Raw genomic sequence first — 16,300 nt, 5'->3', positions numbered from 1 at the left:
AAAGTTCTACATACAAGTCTAATGGTAACCAAACTCTTCTATGTACATCTAGATGTTCTTTTTTTTATTTATTTAAAAAGTCCCCATCTATGTCCCCAGTCCCTGCCACAGAAAAAGGATAGGCCCTGGACCCGGACAGACTGACACTGTGCTCCTCAAGCCCAGACAATGGTGGCGGGGCCAAGTGACTGGGGAGGGAGACCTTCTCACAAGTGTGGCTGCCCAGCTGCTTGGATACGTGCTAACAGCCTGGCCAAGGAGCGAAAAGGAAGGACAATTGCTAGGATCAAATCCAGCTCCCAGTGAGAGGGCTCCCGAGGCCGAGGCAGAAGGGTGACCTCTGACACCACAAAGAAACACACCAGGCAGAAGTGTCAGCTCAACAGCATGTGGAGGAGTAAGTTGAGATGCAACTTGGGGACTGAAACAGAGATTCCTAGTAAAGCTGCCAACAGAAAAGAGAGCCAGCCTGTCACCCCCTCGAAGGGCCTGAGGGCAGAGGGATGGTCACCACTGCCTATCAAGGCACTTTGAGAAGCAAGCACCTAGAAACCCACCACTAAAAGCATGCTGCTCTTTGCCTCCAAACCCAGTCCTACCAGGAGGAGCAACAACAGAAGTGGCCAGGGGGATGAGTGTCAGCTGGTTCTCAGGGTGGGGATGAGAGACAACCTCATTTGGGGTGTCTAGGAACAGAGGGGCCACAGCTGCTGCCAGCCTCAGGGTCTGGGACACACCAGCCCTGAGGACTGGCGGGCACCTTTAGGGCGAGGCAGAGCCGGGTCTTCTCCAGGCCCTTAATAAAAGCATTGGCTCCTTTCCAGAAGTCTGTTACGTAGCCAGAGAAAAGGCACCTCCAGTTACCCAAGCTTCTGTCAGAGTCCTCGCCTAGCACAACCTGCCCTCACTGGGCTGGGCAGCCACTCAACCCTTCTGTTTTGAGATAACTTGAGGTGAAACTAATGAGGCTAGGGTCACAGCTCAGATGGCAGACTGCTTCCAGTTAGCTTTAAAACATATGCAAATGTAGTATTTCAGGAATAAAAAGATGCTCTCAGGCAAGTATTGGCTTGAAGGAGTCAACTACTCATCTACAGCCAAAATGCAAATACATACCGAAAGAAACAACAGAAAATACAACAAAAATGCCCTGGCCACGCCCTTCCCACTAGTCTGTAAATAACAGTAACAGTGACCATAGTACAGAGCAGGAAAGATGAAAACAAGTTCTAAAGCCACCCCTAGAAATAACTGACTCCCACATTCATCCCGGCCAGCGGCTTCCTAACAGAGGCAGCCCCAGAAGGATCTGGTGTGGGGGCAGGTGAGGTGGGAGGAGGCTGGGAAGATCTAGCTGCTCTGTTTACATCCACCCCCATGAGAAGCGTTCTAGCATTCTGTTTGCTCAGGAATATAAAAGACAGCAGTCAAAATAGTGTTTATTTTGCACTGGGTCTATCCCACTCTCTGGCGTTCTCTCTCTCTTGTCGGTGGGGATGGCTCTCTACCTAACCACAACCTGGGGGTGGCAGGTGCAGGGGTGGAGGGTAGGAACCAGGGATGAAGGAAGGCAGTGAGAGCTGGACAACAGTCGGAAATGCACATTGCCCACCACAGTGAGGAGCAGACCCCGGTACCCCCAGGCCTGTGGCCCTGCCCAACATGCTTTCTGCATCTTACAGGGACTGATGGCTCATGGCCTGGGGTGGGAGGTGAAAGAGTGTGCACAAGGGGTAGTCCTAGAGGGCAACTCACAGCCTCCCAAGAAAGGTGGACAGCCGAGGGAGGGCAGGAGGGGGTGCTTGGCGGTATTGCAAGCTCAGAATCACAAGCTCGGCCGTTTGCAGGGACAGAGTGTGCAGTCCCTGGGCTCAGGGAGACTCCGTTGGGACCACTGACCGGCGGGGTGACGGAGCCGCGGCTGGGCAGCAGAGTGCTGGGTGTGCACTCACAGACGGTCCATCCGGAAGGTGTCCTCGGTGGCTGGGTCAGCCAGGACCATGTCAGGGTCATTGAGCATGTGCAGTCCATCCAGGGTCAGGGGGTCAATCTTGAGTTCATCCAGAGGGAACTGGCTGTCAGTGTCGAAGTTGACATCACCAACCCCAACCAGCGTGCTGGTCAGTTCTTTAGAGAGGCTGGGAGGGGACTCTCCTGTCACTGAATTAGGGGGACACAAAAGTCAACTCAGTCTTAGTTCCCTACCCCCACACCAGGGAAGAGGGCTTGGCTACCCCAGGGAACATTTTTAGTTGCCAGGACTGGGGAAGGGGGTGATACTAACATTATATGGAGACCAGGGACACTGCTCAACACCACAATGCACAGGCTGGCCCTACCCAGGAGATCCAGCCCAGACATCAGCAGGAAGTCCCCTCCTGTCAGAGAGGCAGGCTGGGCATGTGCATCTAGGGCCCTCCCTGTCTGGTTCCTATACAGAGACCCTAGTTCAAACCTGGACTCCCTCCTCTATCAGTTTCCCCATCTAGGAACAAGTATAAAAGTCTCCATCTTGACCAGCCAGAGTTGCTCAGTGGTTGTCAACCTGTGAACCAGGAGGTCACAGTTCAATTCCTGGGCAGGACTCATGCCTGGGCTGTGGGCTTGTTCCCCAGTGGGTTGCATGCAGGAGGCAGCCAATCGATGATTCTTTCTCAACATAATGTTTGTTCTCTCTCTCTCTCTCCCTATCTGAAATCAATAAACAAACACATGCTTAAAAATATCCATCTTTCTGGACTGTCAGGTTATCATGGGGGCCTGGTCCTCTTTGGGTACCTGAGGCACCTTCAGGGTAGGGAGGAAGTACTGGGTCTATACTTGGGGTCCCGTCCTTGGGTGGAAGGGGAACTCTGGGCATAGACTCATCCATCCTGGAGATGTGAGTGGGGACCACCAAGGGAGGTCCCACACAGCCCTAGCTTATTAGAAAACTACTTCCTTCTTCAATAAAACCAAGAACCTTCAGTGGAGGGAAGCAGGGTGATCAGGTGGAGAGGGCTTCACAGGTCTGGGCTCTGCTACATGGAGCAGAACTCCCTCACACACACTGTGCATGTCCCCAGGCACCTGGCACTATACACTGGCCTTTTAAGACACACATGGCAGCATATATAAACTGTCACACTCCTATTGACTACACAGGAAGCACCCCTCCTGTCATGCAGGGCTCACCCCCTGCCATGGTCACCTATGTTCCCAACACACTCAGCTAACGTGTTCGGGTGCCAGGGTGGCAGGCATAGGGCTGGGAGAGCGACTGGCTCTCTCTAGTTCTTGATCTGAGCACAAGGTGCTGTATGCCAAGGTGTGGGCTCCAGGTGTATGTCCCCCTTGCCAGTCTGCAGCCCAGCAGCGAATCAAGGTTAGAACAGGGGTCTGGTCTCTCTGGGTCCACACCAGACACCTCAGTTGTGTCATGACTCACCCTACAGGGCAGGGAGTTCCATCTCCCCCAGGGCTGAGACCTATGACAGGGACACCAGGACTGAGACCCCTGCCCAGGACACCTCAAACAGGACCTCACCTGTGAGAATGATGTTGGGGATACTGCTGTGGCTGGGATAACCAAGCTGCTGTGGGTCTTGCAGGCTCCCGTGGCTGCCTGTCAGGCCCATCATGGCCGCCTGCGAATAGTTGAGTGTAGAACCCGGGCTGTACAGACTGCTGGAGCTGATGGCGGTCTCCAACATGTTGAACTGCTCCAGCTGGAGGGGACACAGGGTGTGAGGCTGGCCACTGAGCACTGCTGCTGTGGATGGGCTGCCTGAGACTTCGGGACCACCTCTTCTGCAGGATGCCTAGGTCCACCCTCGTGAGGGCTGCTCACACAAGTCCCTCTGCCTGGGGTATCGCCCTCTCCTAATCCACACGGGCCTGCCCACATACACACCCTCAGGGCTTGCAGGATGGATGGATGGATGGATGGATGAATGGTTGAGTAACCAGCTCCAGGCAGCGGCCAACCCCTCCTGTGCCCACATGCCTGATTCTGGCCTCCACACAAAGCCAACTTGACCTCCCGCAAACTCACATGCACGGCCCACGCCAAATGCCACCGTGACAGCCACTGCCCGTCCCTGTTGGCGTTCACTGACATACCAGATGCATACGCCAGGGGAGGCAAAGGCAGTCACATGCTCCACTGCCTGCAGACAGGAGGTGCTAGGAGCAGAGCTCACTCCCGAGGGCGGGCGGGGTCCGGGCAAGCATTTGCTGAGGGCGCTGTGGCCCGGGCACCTGCTCACCTGGTGGGACAGAGCATTGGCCTGCCTGGCCGCCATCTGCTGCTCACAGTACGAGTCCCCAAACACGCTGCCCAGGGTGGAAGAGTGCTGCAGATAGAAGAGAGGCTTGCTGTTGTCATGATTCCCAAGACTAGGTTGGGGGGAGGAGGGGAGCTCCTACAGGCCAGTTGATCCCACAGGGAGGCCCCTGAGACCTAGTGAAGGATGCACGAGACAAGGGAGGTGGATGACAGCTATTCCAGGGCGCCTACACTGAGCTGGCAAACTCCCGCATCTCAGGATGATGGCTTCTTTCTCCTGCCTGCTGGGGGCAGGGTGGCTCTACAGCCTGACATTTCCCAAGAACGCCACCCCCCCCCATCTCTGTTCCTTAAGCTCAGATGTAGGTGACCTCCTTTCCGTCAGACAGAAGATGAGGGAATGGGGGCTATGAGGATCAGGAACCCCGACAAGACCCAGAGGAAAGCATGTAACTGGAGCCAAGGCACAAGGCTCCCTAGATATTCAGAATGAGACGAGCACTTGGTGAGACCCCCTGTCCACACATGTGGACAGGATGGGTGCAGAACAAACATAGGACAGGCACTCAGAAAGCCCCTCTCACCTGCTGACTCCTGGAAGCCTGCCCTCGAGACCCCAGAGCTCACTGGTAGGCATGCAGCCCCATTCCTGCTTGTTCAAGGCTGACCAGGGAAGGGGGCTGGGAGATGATCCTGGGAGAGAAGCAGGGGGCTAGGACCTCAGAGGTGGTGGAGACACCAGATAGAGCTTGGAGCCCCTGCCCATTCTGGAGATTCTGCCAGGGATGGCAGGATGGAGCCTGGCAGGATGTGGGAGGGAGAAAAGGGATGGCTGGTGTGTGTCCCGGCTGCACCTGAAACACCAGGCCTGGACAGATATATACCCAGCCCGGACCCAAAGTGTCTCTCCTGCAGGACAGGGTATCTCATGGAAGTTGCTGCACCATGGCCATTCCCAGGTGTTACATGTGATGTGTGTGCCGAAACCGGTTTGGCTCAATGGATAGAGCGTCGGCTTGGACACTGAAGGGTCCCAGGTTTGATTCCGGTCAATGGCATGTGCCTTGGTTGCGGGCATATCCCCAGTAGGGGGTGTGCAAGAGGCAGCTGATCGATGACTCTCTCATCGATGTTTCTAACTCTCTCTCTCTCTCTCTTCCTCTCTGTACAAAATCAATAAAATATATTTTAAAAAAAACAAAAACAAAAAACAAGTGATGTGTGTGTATGGCATGCATCTTCTCAAATTTCTCCACAGATCAAAGGTCTAGAACCTTCCCTCTGAGTTCCCTGTTCTAGAAAGGTCCCCACATGCTTGACACTGGCCAACGCTTGAGTCTCAGGCTTCCATTCCAGACAAGGATTGGCCACAACCCCCCGGCTATGCCAGGTGGTCAGTGGGCTGAGAGCAGATAGGAACAGATGGCTACCCTGGTGGGCAGGGAGGCTCCTGGGGATGAATGGGAAGAGTTAAAAATTACCAGCTTCAGGTTTAAAAAAGGGCTGAAGGAGGTTTGGCTGGGGTTGCCCATGAAGGTGGCAGGTTTCTTCTGAGGCGCCTGTTCCTATCTCTGTGGGCTTGGCCGCAGAGAGGCCCAGCATGCCCAAGAGGCCCAGCATGCAGGGCACGGTTTCTCTTGTGAGGAGGCCATGAGAGTTTGCAGGAAGGTCCGCTCAGAACTGAAGAGGGAGGCAGCACACAAGACACATCTCAACTGCTTGAGGCTCAGTGCATCTGCTCCAGGCCTGGGAGCAGAGGCCCTTGGGGCCGGTGATTGTGTCCTGGAGGACTCAACCTACAGAAGGAAGTCAGGTCTGCCCTCTGCCCAACATTGTCCCTCTAAGCCAGTGTCTCTGGTTGGGGTCAGAGACGCTGATGGCCTCGTCTTCACACCTGAGTTAGCAGCCTGCATCCCTTGACAGATGGATTGACACATAGACGGTGGCTTGACATGACAGGAAAAGGCTCTGCCGGGGATGGATCACTTTGGTGGAAACAAATCTCTCCTGAAAGAAATCTACTTGACCCTCAAATTCCTGTCCTGCTTTGAATTAGAGGGATGCTACTCAGGGATTGTCCCCAGGGAGAGCTGCCCATCTCGGACAGGTCCCACCTGCTGCCACCCCTAACAGGTTCAGCTTTTCCAGCCTGCTATATCCCCCAGCACCACATGATGAGACCACTTTCTGGGAGCCATAAGAACTCAGAGCTGTGGTGCATGAACAGAGAGCATGGAGACATCAGGCCAAGCCCCGGCCTGTCCCAAGCTGACTGCCACCCTTCCGGCCTGCCTATGGAGCAAGAGGCTGCACACTGACAGTCCCAGCATGATCCCTGGTGGGTGTGGGTGTGGAGGCAGCATCCTCTAGCAGATGAAGCCTCAAGTCCTCCCTGAATGGGATGTCCACTGTCCCAATACATGTCTGGGTTCAGCGTGCACGTGTGAGCTGGGGGCAAGGGCTGCCTGTCTAGAGGGGCAGCTCTGCTCCTTGCTCTATGCAGAAAGGCAAATCCTATCTTCCCTCGGCTGAGAATAAGGGTTGGGACCTGGGGCACTGCAGAGACTCCTAGGGGTTTCTCAACTTAGTGATATTTTGGAGACTGAGGGACAGAGTCCTGGAGAGGCTTCACTGTAAGCAAGATGTCTTGGGCCCAGATGTCAGCTTCTCAAGCACCCCTTCCCCTCTGATGGAACATTCTGGATGGAATATGACTACGGCCAAGTGAGGTTGAGAAGGAACCTGGACAGGGGATGTGCATGTTAGATATTAGGGACCAATTGTGCCAGGTGTGGGAGGGTAACCTGCATCTGAGAAGGTTGGTCAAGTCCTGCCTGTTGCCTAGGGCCTAGGGTCAGCCTGCCTCATCTGTGGAAGGGGGACAGGACCTGACAGGCTAGAGTACTGTTTAGAGAAGCTTTCTGGGGGACACACCTTCCTATGGGATAAAGGGTAGGGAAGGGGGTGCGTAGTCAGCACCTGCACAACTGGCTGTCACATCAGCTGTACTCCAAAGCAAGGGGAATATCCCCCCCCCCCCTTTCAAAAGCCTCAAGATACCAGGCCTCAGGGTGGTCAGATGTAGGTGAGGACATGTGAACAGGCTATTGGATGACATGTTTGAGCGACACTTGGGGCTGTCCCCAACCATGGATGAGGAGCTGGAGTGTGGCTGACACTGAGATCCTGTATGTGCCCTGACTAGGGATTAAACCCACAACCTTGGTGTATCAGGACAACACTCTAACCACTGAGCTACCTGGCCAGGGCTGGCACTGAGATCTTTAACAGGCTAAGGAGCTCACCACCTCCAGCTGGGGCACAGACCAGAGGAGCAGCAGGAACGAGGGGCAGCGTTTTCGCCTCCCAGCTCATGGAGTGGACGAGATGGGATGATGTGAGGCACGAGGCACAGATGGCGGGCAAGGGCACAGGGGGGTGAGGTGAGCTGGGGATGGATTGGCGCATCCCTTACTTGTGGGGAGCTCCCAGGGGAGAAGCCTTGATTGGAGACAGGTGAGGTGGGAGACTGGTTGGCCGGGGAGCCGGCACTAGTGCGGTACTGCTGCAGAGCCGGGGCCTGCGATGACAAACAGGTCAGGACATGGAGGCCCCAGCCCGGCTCCCAGCTGAGCCTCCCACAAGCCCCCACCCCTCAGTGAGCAGAGGACCTGGGGCCAGAGCGTGGGGCCTCAGGGGTACCTGTCTCCAAACCCAGCTCCCAGGTGTGGGGGGCTGGAGACAGAGAACCTAGAACTGAGTGTCATGGAATTGTCCTGACGGGCTGTTGGGGAGTAAGGTTTGGGTCCACCTCGATTCAACATGCTTCAAAACACCCACACTACATACATGTGCACATAGCTACACACATGCACCCTCACACACACGAAGGCAGAGATGGCCTAGGACTGGGCAGGTAGGCATTGCCTTTTGCTCCTGACTCTGGATGGATCCCGGGTTCTCTCAGTCCTGAGTCTGTACAGGCACATTCTTCCCACCTCAAGGTGTGGTACTGACAGCAGGGCTCCCAGCACTGAGAAGTCACCATCACTGGTGTGGCTTAGGACAAGCCTGATGGGGTCAGGCTCTCCAGAGACCTCAGAGGGCTGGCTACCTCCTCGTTCAAAGGCAGAGGACCCTGGCTTCTTACCAGGCCCTGGTTTCTCACCACAGAAGAGACAGGCTGGGCCAGGATCTGGATTTAAACCCTGCCTGACCTCTCTGAGCCTGCTGTTCACGGAGGCCCGGATAGCCAGCCCAAGGCCCTATGAATGCTCAGTCTCCATTTCCTCAGTGATCTACTCTGAGCAGCTTGTGATGGAAGTTGAGCCTGGGTGGGGCATGGGAGCTCAATTAATAGGGTGTGGGTGGCACTGTCCAGAGAGATGTTCTTGCCTGGGAGAGTCTGCAGAAAGTCTGGAGGAGACTGCCTGTGCCCCAAGGGAGCCAGGAGGCCCTGGGGGTACCAGGAGATAGACTCTCTGACCCGGGAGCCTGGGGAGGCACTGTGTGTGCACCCCACAATGTCCACCCAGCTCCTTAGCCAGGCCCTACTACAGGAGGGTGTTGGGAAACTGGGTGCCCAGGTCAGCCCCAACATCAGAGCTGACCCCACACTTGCTGTGTTAATGCTAAAGGAAAGGTTTGGGTGCTTTCCTGTGTGTGGGGGTGCCTGCTTGCTGAGAGGTTGGAGCGGCTTGGAAATGTGGGTCTCTACTGTTAGGTCACTGCTGGACCACCAGCTTAGGTGGAGGGGCGAGGGGGCTGTTTTTTGCAGAGCACGTGATGCTCCGAAGGCTATACCCCATGGCTGTTAGCTGAGGGCTGAATGGGGAGGGCTCACTATGCCCCAAACATGGGTCTCTGTTCCTCTGGATGTGGCCAAAGGTAGCAATGACCACTCCCTTCCCCCCAGAGAAATGAGGGTGAAATTCTGAACAATCAGGAAGCTTTGGGTTTACAGAGTTAAAAACCTAGCTCAGCCCTGGTAGGGTATCCAATGGTCTGAGCTGCAGCCTCTGGCTAGGCACAGAGTCCCAAGGTTTGGCCGCAGCTCCCCTGCCGCAGCCCAGGAACTGGGCCCCATGGTCCCATCCTATAATGGAGCTGCAGCCCTGGTCCAGGCAGGGGGGGTCCCAGGTCTGAGCTGAAGCCCCCGGCTCAGTCACTGTGCTGCATCCCTGCCTCTCCTCCAAGTTCACCCCCTACTCTCTGGCTGGCAGATGCTGTTCCTCTGGCCCTGAAAACTGTGCTCTCCTTACCTCCAGGGAAGCCCGTTTTGGATGGGAAGGGCAGGGGCAGGTATCAAGGGCCATGGGGAATGGCTTGGCAGCCAGATGTGGGTAGCCAAGATTTGGTTTGGGGCACTGATACGTGCTTGTGCCTTGGTTTCCCCATGTATACATGGGGTGACATCCTCAGCAGAAATTCCATTTGGTGCTGAGCCCTGGCAGTGTCTGCTTCAGCCCCAAACCCTAGCAAGTTGGCCTCCAAATGGAACCTGGAGGTGGCTGCAGACAAAACTGGGCACCCAACTCCCTCTGGGTCCTGGGCACCCAAGGTAGCCTCCCACAGCCCCACATTCCTCCTGCATGACCCCACAGCCAGGCCCCAAAGCCAGGCCTCGATGACCATGTCCTGGGCTTACCGAGGCGATGTCGATTCCCATCGGTGGCTGGCCTGGGTTGTCGGGGGGGGACTGGGGGAGAGAGGATGGCACTGTGACCAGGAGCGGGGGCAGCTGGGGTCCCTGCGTCAGACTCGTGCTCGGCATCAGGGGACTGCCTGGGGGAAGGCTGATGGGCACCTGTGGAGGTGGTGGGGAAGGCTGCTGCTGGGATACTGGCGGCGGGGGTGGCGGGGGCTGGGGCTGCGGTGGAGTTGATTGCTGGGAGCCTGCCTGAGTGAAGAAGGCGTAGGGCAGCTGTTGCTCCAGAGATAGGGCATCCATTGCCATGGCCTGTGGAAGAGAGAGAGGGGCATCAGATTCAGGAGTCAGCAGTGGGGGCCAGGCCACAAGCACCTGGCCTCTGAGGGGCGCTCATGGCCTGGCAAGCTCAGCAACGATGTGATAGATGAACAAAGAGACATCCACACCCTGGACCTGGGAGGCACAGGCCTAAACAGGGCCTCACCTAGAGCTATGGAGGATCAGTGGACCTGGGCATTTAATCCAGCTGGCTGCACCCTACACCCAACCCTCACTGCACACAGAGGTAGCCACAACCTTCTGTATTAACATAGGCTCAGGAAATTCTGGCCTCTCTGAACTGAAGTTTCCCCACTGCAGGCAGGCACCACGTATCACACTATGGAAACCTAGAGGGTGGCCAGCACCTAGCCCCCTCGGAGAGGGGAAGGGACTGCTCATCACCATCCTGCAGCCTGGTTCTCTTGGGGAGGTTAGAGAGGTTGCGAGTGATGAAGGTACTGATGGAGCCAGAAGGTGATAACAAGTTCAAACTTCTCAGAGTTGGAAAGAGGAAAATAAGCAGAGGAAGTTTTCAACAGTCATGAGTCTGTGCAGAGTCCCTGGGATATGCAGGAATCCTGCCCTGTGATGGAGGCAGTACATGCCCGGGAGCTTAGCAGATGCCTAATCGCTAGTAAGTACTTTCCAGAAAGCAAGCAAGCCTGAGAGCCCGGGGGTGGAGAAAAAGGGCAGGGGTCACAGATGCAGAGAGTGATGACACAGCTGCTAGAAAAATGATCATGGCTCTTCTGGATCCTGATCTGAACAAGACCACTGTACAAGCAGACACAGGGGAACCAGGCCCAGAACAGGCATCAAAATGTGTGAATGACTTAATTTTGTTTTAAGTGAATCATGTCACCAAGGTTATATTTAAAAAACAAAGAACAAAAATGTATCTGTCAGCCCTAGACGTTTTGGCTCAGTGGGTAGAGTGTCGGCCTGCGGACTCAAGGGTCCCAGGTTCGATTCCGGTCAAGGGCATGTACCTTGACATCCCCCAGTGGGGGATGTGCAGGAGGCAGCTGGTTGATATTTCTCTCTCATCAATGTTTCTAACTCTCTCTCCTCCTTTCCTCTCTGTAAAAAAAAAAATTTTTTTAAAAATCAATAAAAAATATTTTTTAAAAAATGTTTTCTGTCAGGGATTTTAAAGAAATAGTCAGGCCTTGCTGAAACCGGTTGGCTCAGTGGTAGGGCATCGGTCTGCGGACTGAAAGGTCCCGGGTTTGATTCCGGTCAAGGGCATGTACATTGGTTGCGGGCACATCCTCAATAGGGGGTGTGTAGGATGCAGCTGGTCGATGTTTCTCTCTCATCGATGTTTCTAGCTCTCTGTCCCTGTTTCACTCTCTTCCTCTCTGTAAAAAATCAATAAAATATATATTTTTTAAAATAGGCCTTAATTTGTGTGGCTCAGTTGGTTGAGCGAGGTGTCACTGGTTTAGTTCCCAGTCAGGGCACATATCCAGGTTACAGGTTTGATCCCCAATTAGGGTGCTTTTGGAAGCAATCAATCAATATTTCTTTCTCACAGTGATGTCTTTCCCCCTCTCTAAAAAGAAATGAAAACATGTGTTTAAAAATTTAACAAAATAGACAAATTCCTAGAAACACACAAATTACCAAAATTGACCCAAGAAGAAATAGAAAATATGGGTAGACCTATATCAAGGAGGTTGAATCAATAATCAAAAGCCTAGGTAAAAACCTAGCTCAGCCTTTGTAGAATATCCAATGGACTTTTATCTCAGTGAAGATAAAAGCTCAGACCTCAGGTGGCTTCGCTCATGAATTTTACCAAACATTTAAAGAATTAATACCAATGCTGCTCAAACTCTTCAAAACAAACAAACAAAAAACAGAAGAGGAGGGAATGCTTCCTAACTCATTCTATGAGCCTCAACTAAGTAAACAAGATAATTAAATTACTAAAATCAGAAATGGAAGTGGGAACGTTACTACCAACTTTACAGAAATATGAGAGAGTACTATCACTATGAACAATCATACACCAGCTTGCTGCGTGACCTAGATGAAACAGGCTAATTTCTATACACACACCATTACCAAAAAATCAAAATGACATTAAATAAGGGGAGAGAGGGGGATCTCTCTAAAATTTTATTTTGGAAAATTTCAACTAGATCCTAAAACAGAGAAAGTACCATAATTGAAATATGCCCCATTCACACAACAAATGCTAACGTAGGACCTGCCCATGATGGCACAGGGGACTCCAGGCCACTCGTTAATGCATTTCTCATGTGTTTAAAAAATTGACAAAAAGCCAATAATGTCAGGCCGTTTTTAAGGTCTCCCTGGAAGGAGTAGGAGGCCTCCCAGAGGCCGTCCCCCACCCCACTGCGCCCTCGAACCTGAGTGATGGGTGACAGCGGGGAGAGGGTGGGTGACACCTGCTGTGCCTGCTGCTGCCGCCGTGTCTCCGAACTCAGGGACAGTGGGCTGACGTTGGCCGGACGGTGCTGCGGTGAAGAGCCTGGAGTGTTCATCCCTGGAAGGAAGGAAGGGTTGGCATGACTCCAGCCTCCAAAGGGCCACTCATACACTCCAAAGGGCCACTGCTGGGGACAGCTCAATTGCTCAGACATAAGCCAGTGGCATGACCTGATTGCCAAATCCAGGATTCCACCTCCAAGATCCTGGGGACCCCAGCTCTATGTGGTCTCTATTCTCCTTCCAAAATCCCATGATGACCAACACCCTCCCTACTGATCCTGCCATCCCTCCAGGAGGGATGTGTCTTGAAGGTTCTGCTGGGCAGCATGTTTCTGCCTCTGGACTGCCACATGATGGGCCCTTAGATGGACATGTGACCAGGCTGATCCAATGAGACTGACCTAGGATTTCTGATGGAACTCCAAGAGAGGCTGGAGGGGATGGGGGGGGGAGAGGGAGGGAGGGAGGGAGGGAGGGAGGGAGAGAGAGAGAGAGAGAGAGAGAGAGAGAGAGAGAGAGAGGGAGAGGGAGGGAGGGAAAGGGAGAGAGAGGGAGAGAGAGAGGGGGAGGGAGGGAGGGTTGTGTGAGATTCTGTGGCTGGAAGGGGAAGGATAAGCTGGAGAATGAGGTGGCAGAGGCAGCACCTGAGCCCCAGATGCAGCTACACTGGCACTTCCCCTCTTTGGGAGACAATCAATCTACTTTCTTCCCTAAACTGGTTTGGGTTTTGGTTAGCTTCAAGCAAGTCAGTCTTGCCCAACACTGCAGTTTCCTCTTGACCTTCATGCCCTCCTCACCCTCATTCAATGCACATGTCCTTTCTCTTAATTGCTCTTCCGGCCAGATTTCCTCTCAACCCTGGATTTGTATAACTGGCATCCCCTCTGCCTCCCCATCTCACTTCCACCCTCCCCTGCTCCTCAGTGTATTTTCCAAGCTGGACCATTAGCTCCACTGGCATGCCTAAGCTAGAAACTCAGTTACGCTTTATCTTCTTCCAAAACCCACATTCCTGATGGAGCTCCTGCCAGAGACTCCACATCCTCCTCTCCCCTTGGCCCCCTCCCCCAGTAACCCAATCCCTGCATACAACTGTTGTGAAGGACTTGAGTGAGGTCAAATTCAGTGTGGCAGCATTTGGGGCTTATGTTATCCCAGGGCACTGTGCCAGACAGGCAACAGGCCCGCTGATGCAACGAGGAGCCCTGGGGGCCTGGCCTGACCACCCAGACTCTGTTTCCATATCCTTGAGATGGAGATGATATCAGCTGTCCTTGCCAGTTAATTGTGAGGCTTTAATGAATTGAATTGTGAGTCAAGGCCAGTGAAGGTGCCTAACTCATTCATGGGAGCCAGGCCCAACCTGGCAAGAGCACCAGATCAACCTTGTTCCAGCAGGTAAGATGACAGGTTCACGGGCCAGTTAGAATGCACCCAGTGTGCACTGAGAGATGATGGGCAGCTGCTTGCCGTGTCATCCATGTGAGGAGAGCCAGGTCACTTCCCCTTGGATGCCCTGGTGGCTCCTCCTGGCCCAGCAATGCGGGGCACCTGGTGCCATAGATTGCTCCTGAGGCAGGACCTGGGGATCCAATTTCTGCACAGACTTTGGGACCCAGAAATCAGGCTGCTATGGACACAGGGACATCAAGGGAGCCAGGGTCAGAGGCCTGGGCAGGAGTCCAGGAGACACCTGCTCAGAGCACAGTTGGAATGGGTACCCTGGGCAGTTCCCTCACCACCTCTGAGTGTCCGTCACTTCATAGGTCCAGCAGGCTGAGGAACATGTGACACAGCAGATGTCAGTGTTCAGTAAGCAGCAGAGTCAAATACCAGGAGTGAGAGGAGCGGTGGGTGACAGGGGCAGGTGGGCCCGTGGTAAACTGGAGTTCTCTGGCCCACCTTGGGGCATAGGATCTTGACCCACTGCTGCTAGGCCTTCTGATTCAAAAGAAACCAGAAATCCAGGTTTGTACATGAACTCTCCTGAAGCTTAAGTATCTATTCAAAGCGCCACACACACAGAGTCGTGGGATAGACAAAATACATCACTGGGCTGGATTTGGCATTTGGGCTGCCAGCCTCTAACATCTGCCCTGAATACAAAGGTGGTTTTGAATCCTCTGCTGAACTGCAGAGTGAGCTCCTGGCCTCACATGGGGGCCCGAGGGTGGACGAATGCCTTATTGTTGAATTCTTTTTGGCAACCTGGGTTACCTTTGGGAAAAGGAGTGGGGCCAGTTGGAAGGGAAGTCTGGGCAGGCAGGGAGAGCTGCCAGGGGAGGACAAGCCAGGTAAGAGGGGCCCATCCTAAGACACATGAGCCCTGAGTGCAGGAGCGGCCAGGCAGAGCAGTGCCAAGGAGGAGGACCCAGGCCTATTGTCCTCCCAGGTCCTAGCAGACAGCCAGGGAACTGACTTCAGCAAATGTGGAAGGGGTCGAAAGGGGCCGCTGTCTCCCTTTCTGATGGGGAGGCCTCTTCCTTCTCTTGGGCTCATGATCTGACTGTTGGGTGAGCTGGGGCGGTGGGGGGTGGGGGGCAGTCTCCATGTGTGCCAGAAGCTTAGGCTCAGCTCGATTTAAAACGCACTCAGAAAGCGAAGCCCCTGTCAGGCGAGCCGCTGGAGCGGCAGGTTTGAAAACAATCCAACACATGTCAGACATCACTGGCAAATACTAGAACCAGGTGGCGAGGGTCTGATCCCCGCCCCCGGGTCCCCCTCCCATATGCAGCCGATTCAGGGTCTGCAGCTTTCACATGTGCTTGTTTCCCTGGGCTTGTTTAGACTCTGCTCAGGTCAGAAGTGCACAGCTCCTGGTGGGCGCTGGGGGCTGCCAAGGACTCTTGGTGGAGGGGGCTGGTCCTCTGGAGGCCAAAGTCAGAAGTGGGGGGAAATGGGGCCAAGAAACGGCAGTGTCAGCATCAGCCAGGGAAAGCGGGGGTGGAGGGGGGCCGTAGTCCCAGAATCAACCTTCCACTCTCTTCCTTTGCATCCTGGTCTCTAGGGGCCATGGGTCTTGGGCTTCCCTGAATCTATTCATTTGTCTTTGGGCCTTCCGGGGTGGGGGGCGGGGGGCGGGTTGTACATGGCTGGGATGGTGCCCTTTGCTCTGTAGCTAAGCCTGGGTGGGCATAGGGCCAGGGGCAATCTCAACATCCTCAGGCCAGAGTCCCACTCCTCTCTTCATTGTCTGGCTTCCATCCTCTTATCTAAAAACCTAGGAACATGGTACTGTTTCTAACACACCTCACATTAGCAGGCCCCATGGGCACCAGAGGTAGGACTGACTCTCCACCACTCCTCCCATCAACCCAGCTCCCAGGCCAGCCAATTTCCCCCCGAAATCTCTCTTCAGAGTGTCTGATGGGGCCCTGCCTTGGTCTAGGTGTGGCCTCCCCTCTGACAGCCTGTTCTCCCCGGGCAGTCAGTGTACTTGCAAGTGAACGTGACTCTGAGCATGTGATTATCTCAAAAAGTGCTGCATGATGCTGCCACCACACTCAGGGTGATGAACATGTGAATGCGGCTGATCTGTGGTCCCTGGGCAGGAAGAAGGGAACATGAGGTAGTGCTCTCACTGACCACCAAGCCTGATAGCT

General features: G+C 54.3%; 1 protein-coding gene across 12 annotated transcripts in view; it reads right to left on the bottom strand.

Moving 5' to 3' along the window:
- Positions 1 to 53: 53 nt before the first annotated feature.
- The window catches only part of CRTC1 (CREB regulated transcription coactivator 1), a 65,006-nt gene continuing 48,759 nt past the window's right edge, over positions 54 to 16,300 (bottom strand). For 2 of the 12 annotated variants that reach the window (XM_045585847.1, XM_045585852.1), the window contains 7 exons: positions 12,617 to 12,753; positions 10,074 to 10,226; positions 9,915 to 9,965; positions 7,743 to 7,847; positions 4,248 to 4,334; positions 3,527 to 3,707; positions 54 to 2,160 (listed from right to left, as the gene is read on the bottom strand). In XM_045585847.1, the coding sequence (XP_045441803.1) occupies positions 1,949 to 2,160; positions 3,527 to 3,707; positions 4,248 to 4,334; positions 7,743 to 7,847; positions 9,915 to 9,965; positions 10,074 to 10,226; positions 12,617 to 12,753 (926 nt within the window). In that variant the 3' untranslated portion in view covers positions 54 to 1,948. Of the gene's footprint in view, positions 2,161 to 3,526; positions 3,708 to 4,247; positions 4,335 to 5,473; positions 6,275 to 7,742; positions 7,848 to 9,914; positions 10,227 to 12,616; positions 12,754 to 16,300 lie in introns of those variants that run through there. The other 10 variants (XM_036449916.2, XM_036449917.2, XM_045585845.1 and 7 more) reach the window with 8 other exon arrangements.

This window comes from Pipistrellus kuhlii, unplaced genomic scaffold (genome assembly GCF_014108245.1).
Source record: "Pipistrellus kuhlii isolate mPipKuh1 unplaced genomic scaffold, mPipKuh1.p scaffold_m20_p_21, whole genome shotgun sequence".
In the NCBI taxonomy this organism is placed as follows: domain Eukaryota; kingdom Metazoa; phylum Chordata; class Mammalia; order Chiroptera; family Vespertilionidae; genus Pipistrellus; species Pipistrellus kuhlii.
The sequence above is the reverse complement of the archived record's forward strand: the minus strand, read 5'-3'. Positions and strand labels throughout refer to the sequence as shown.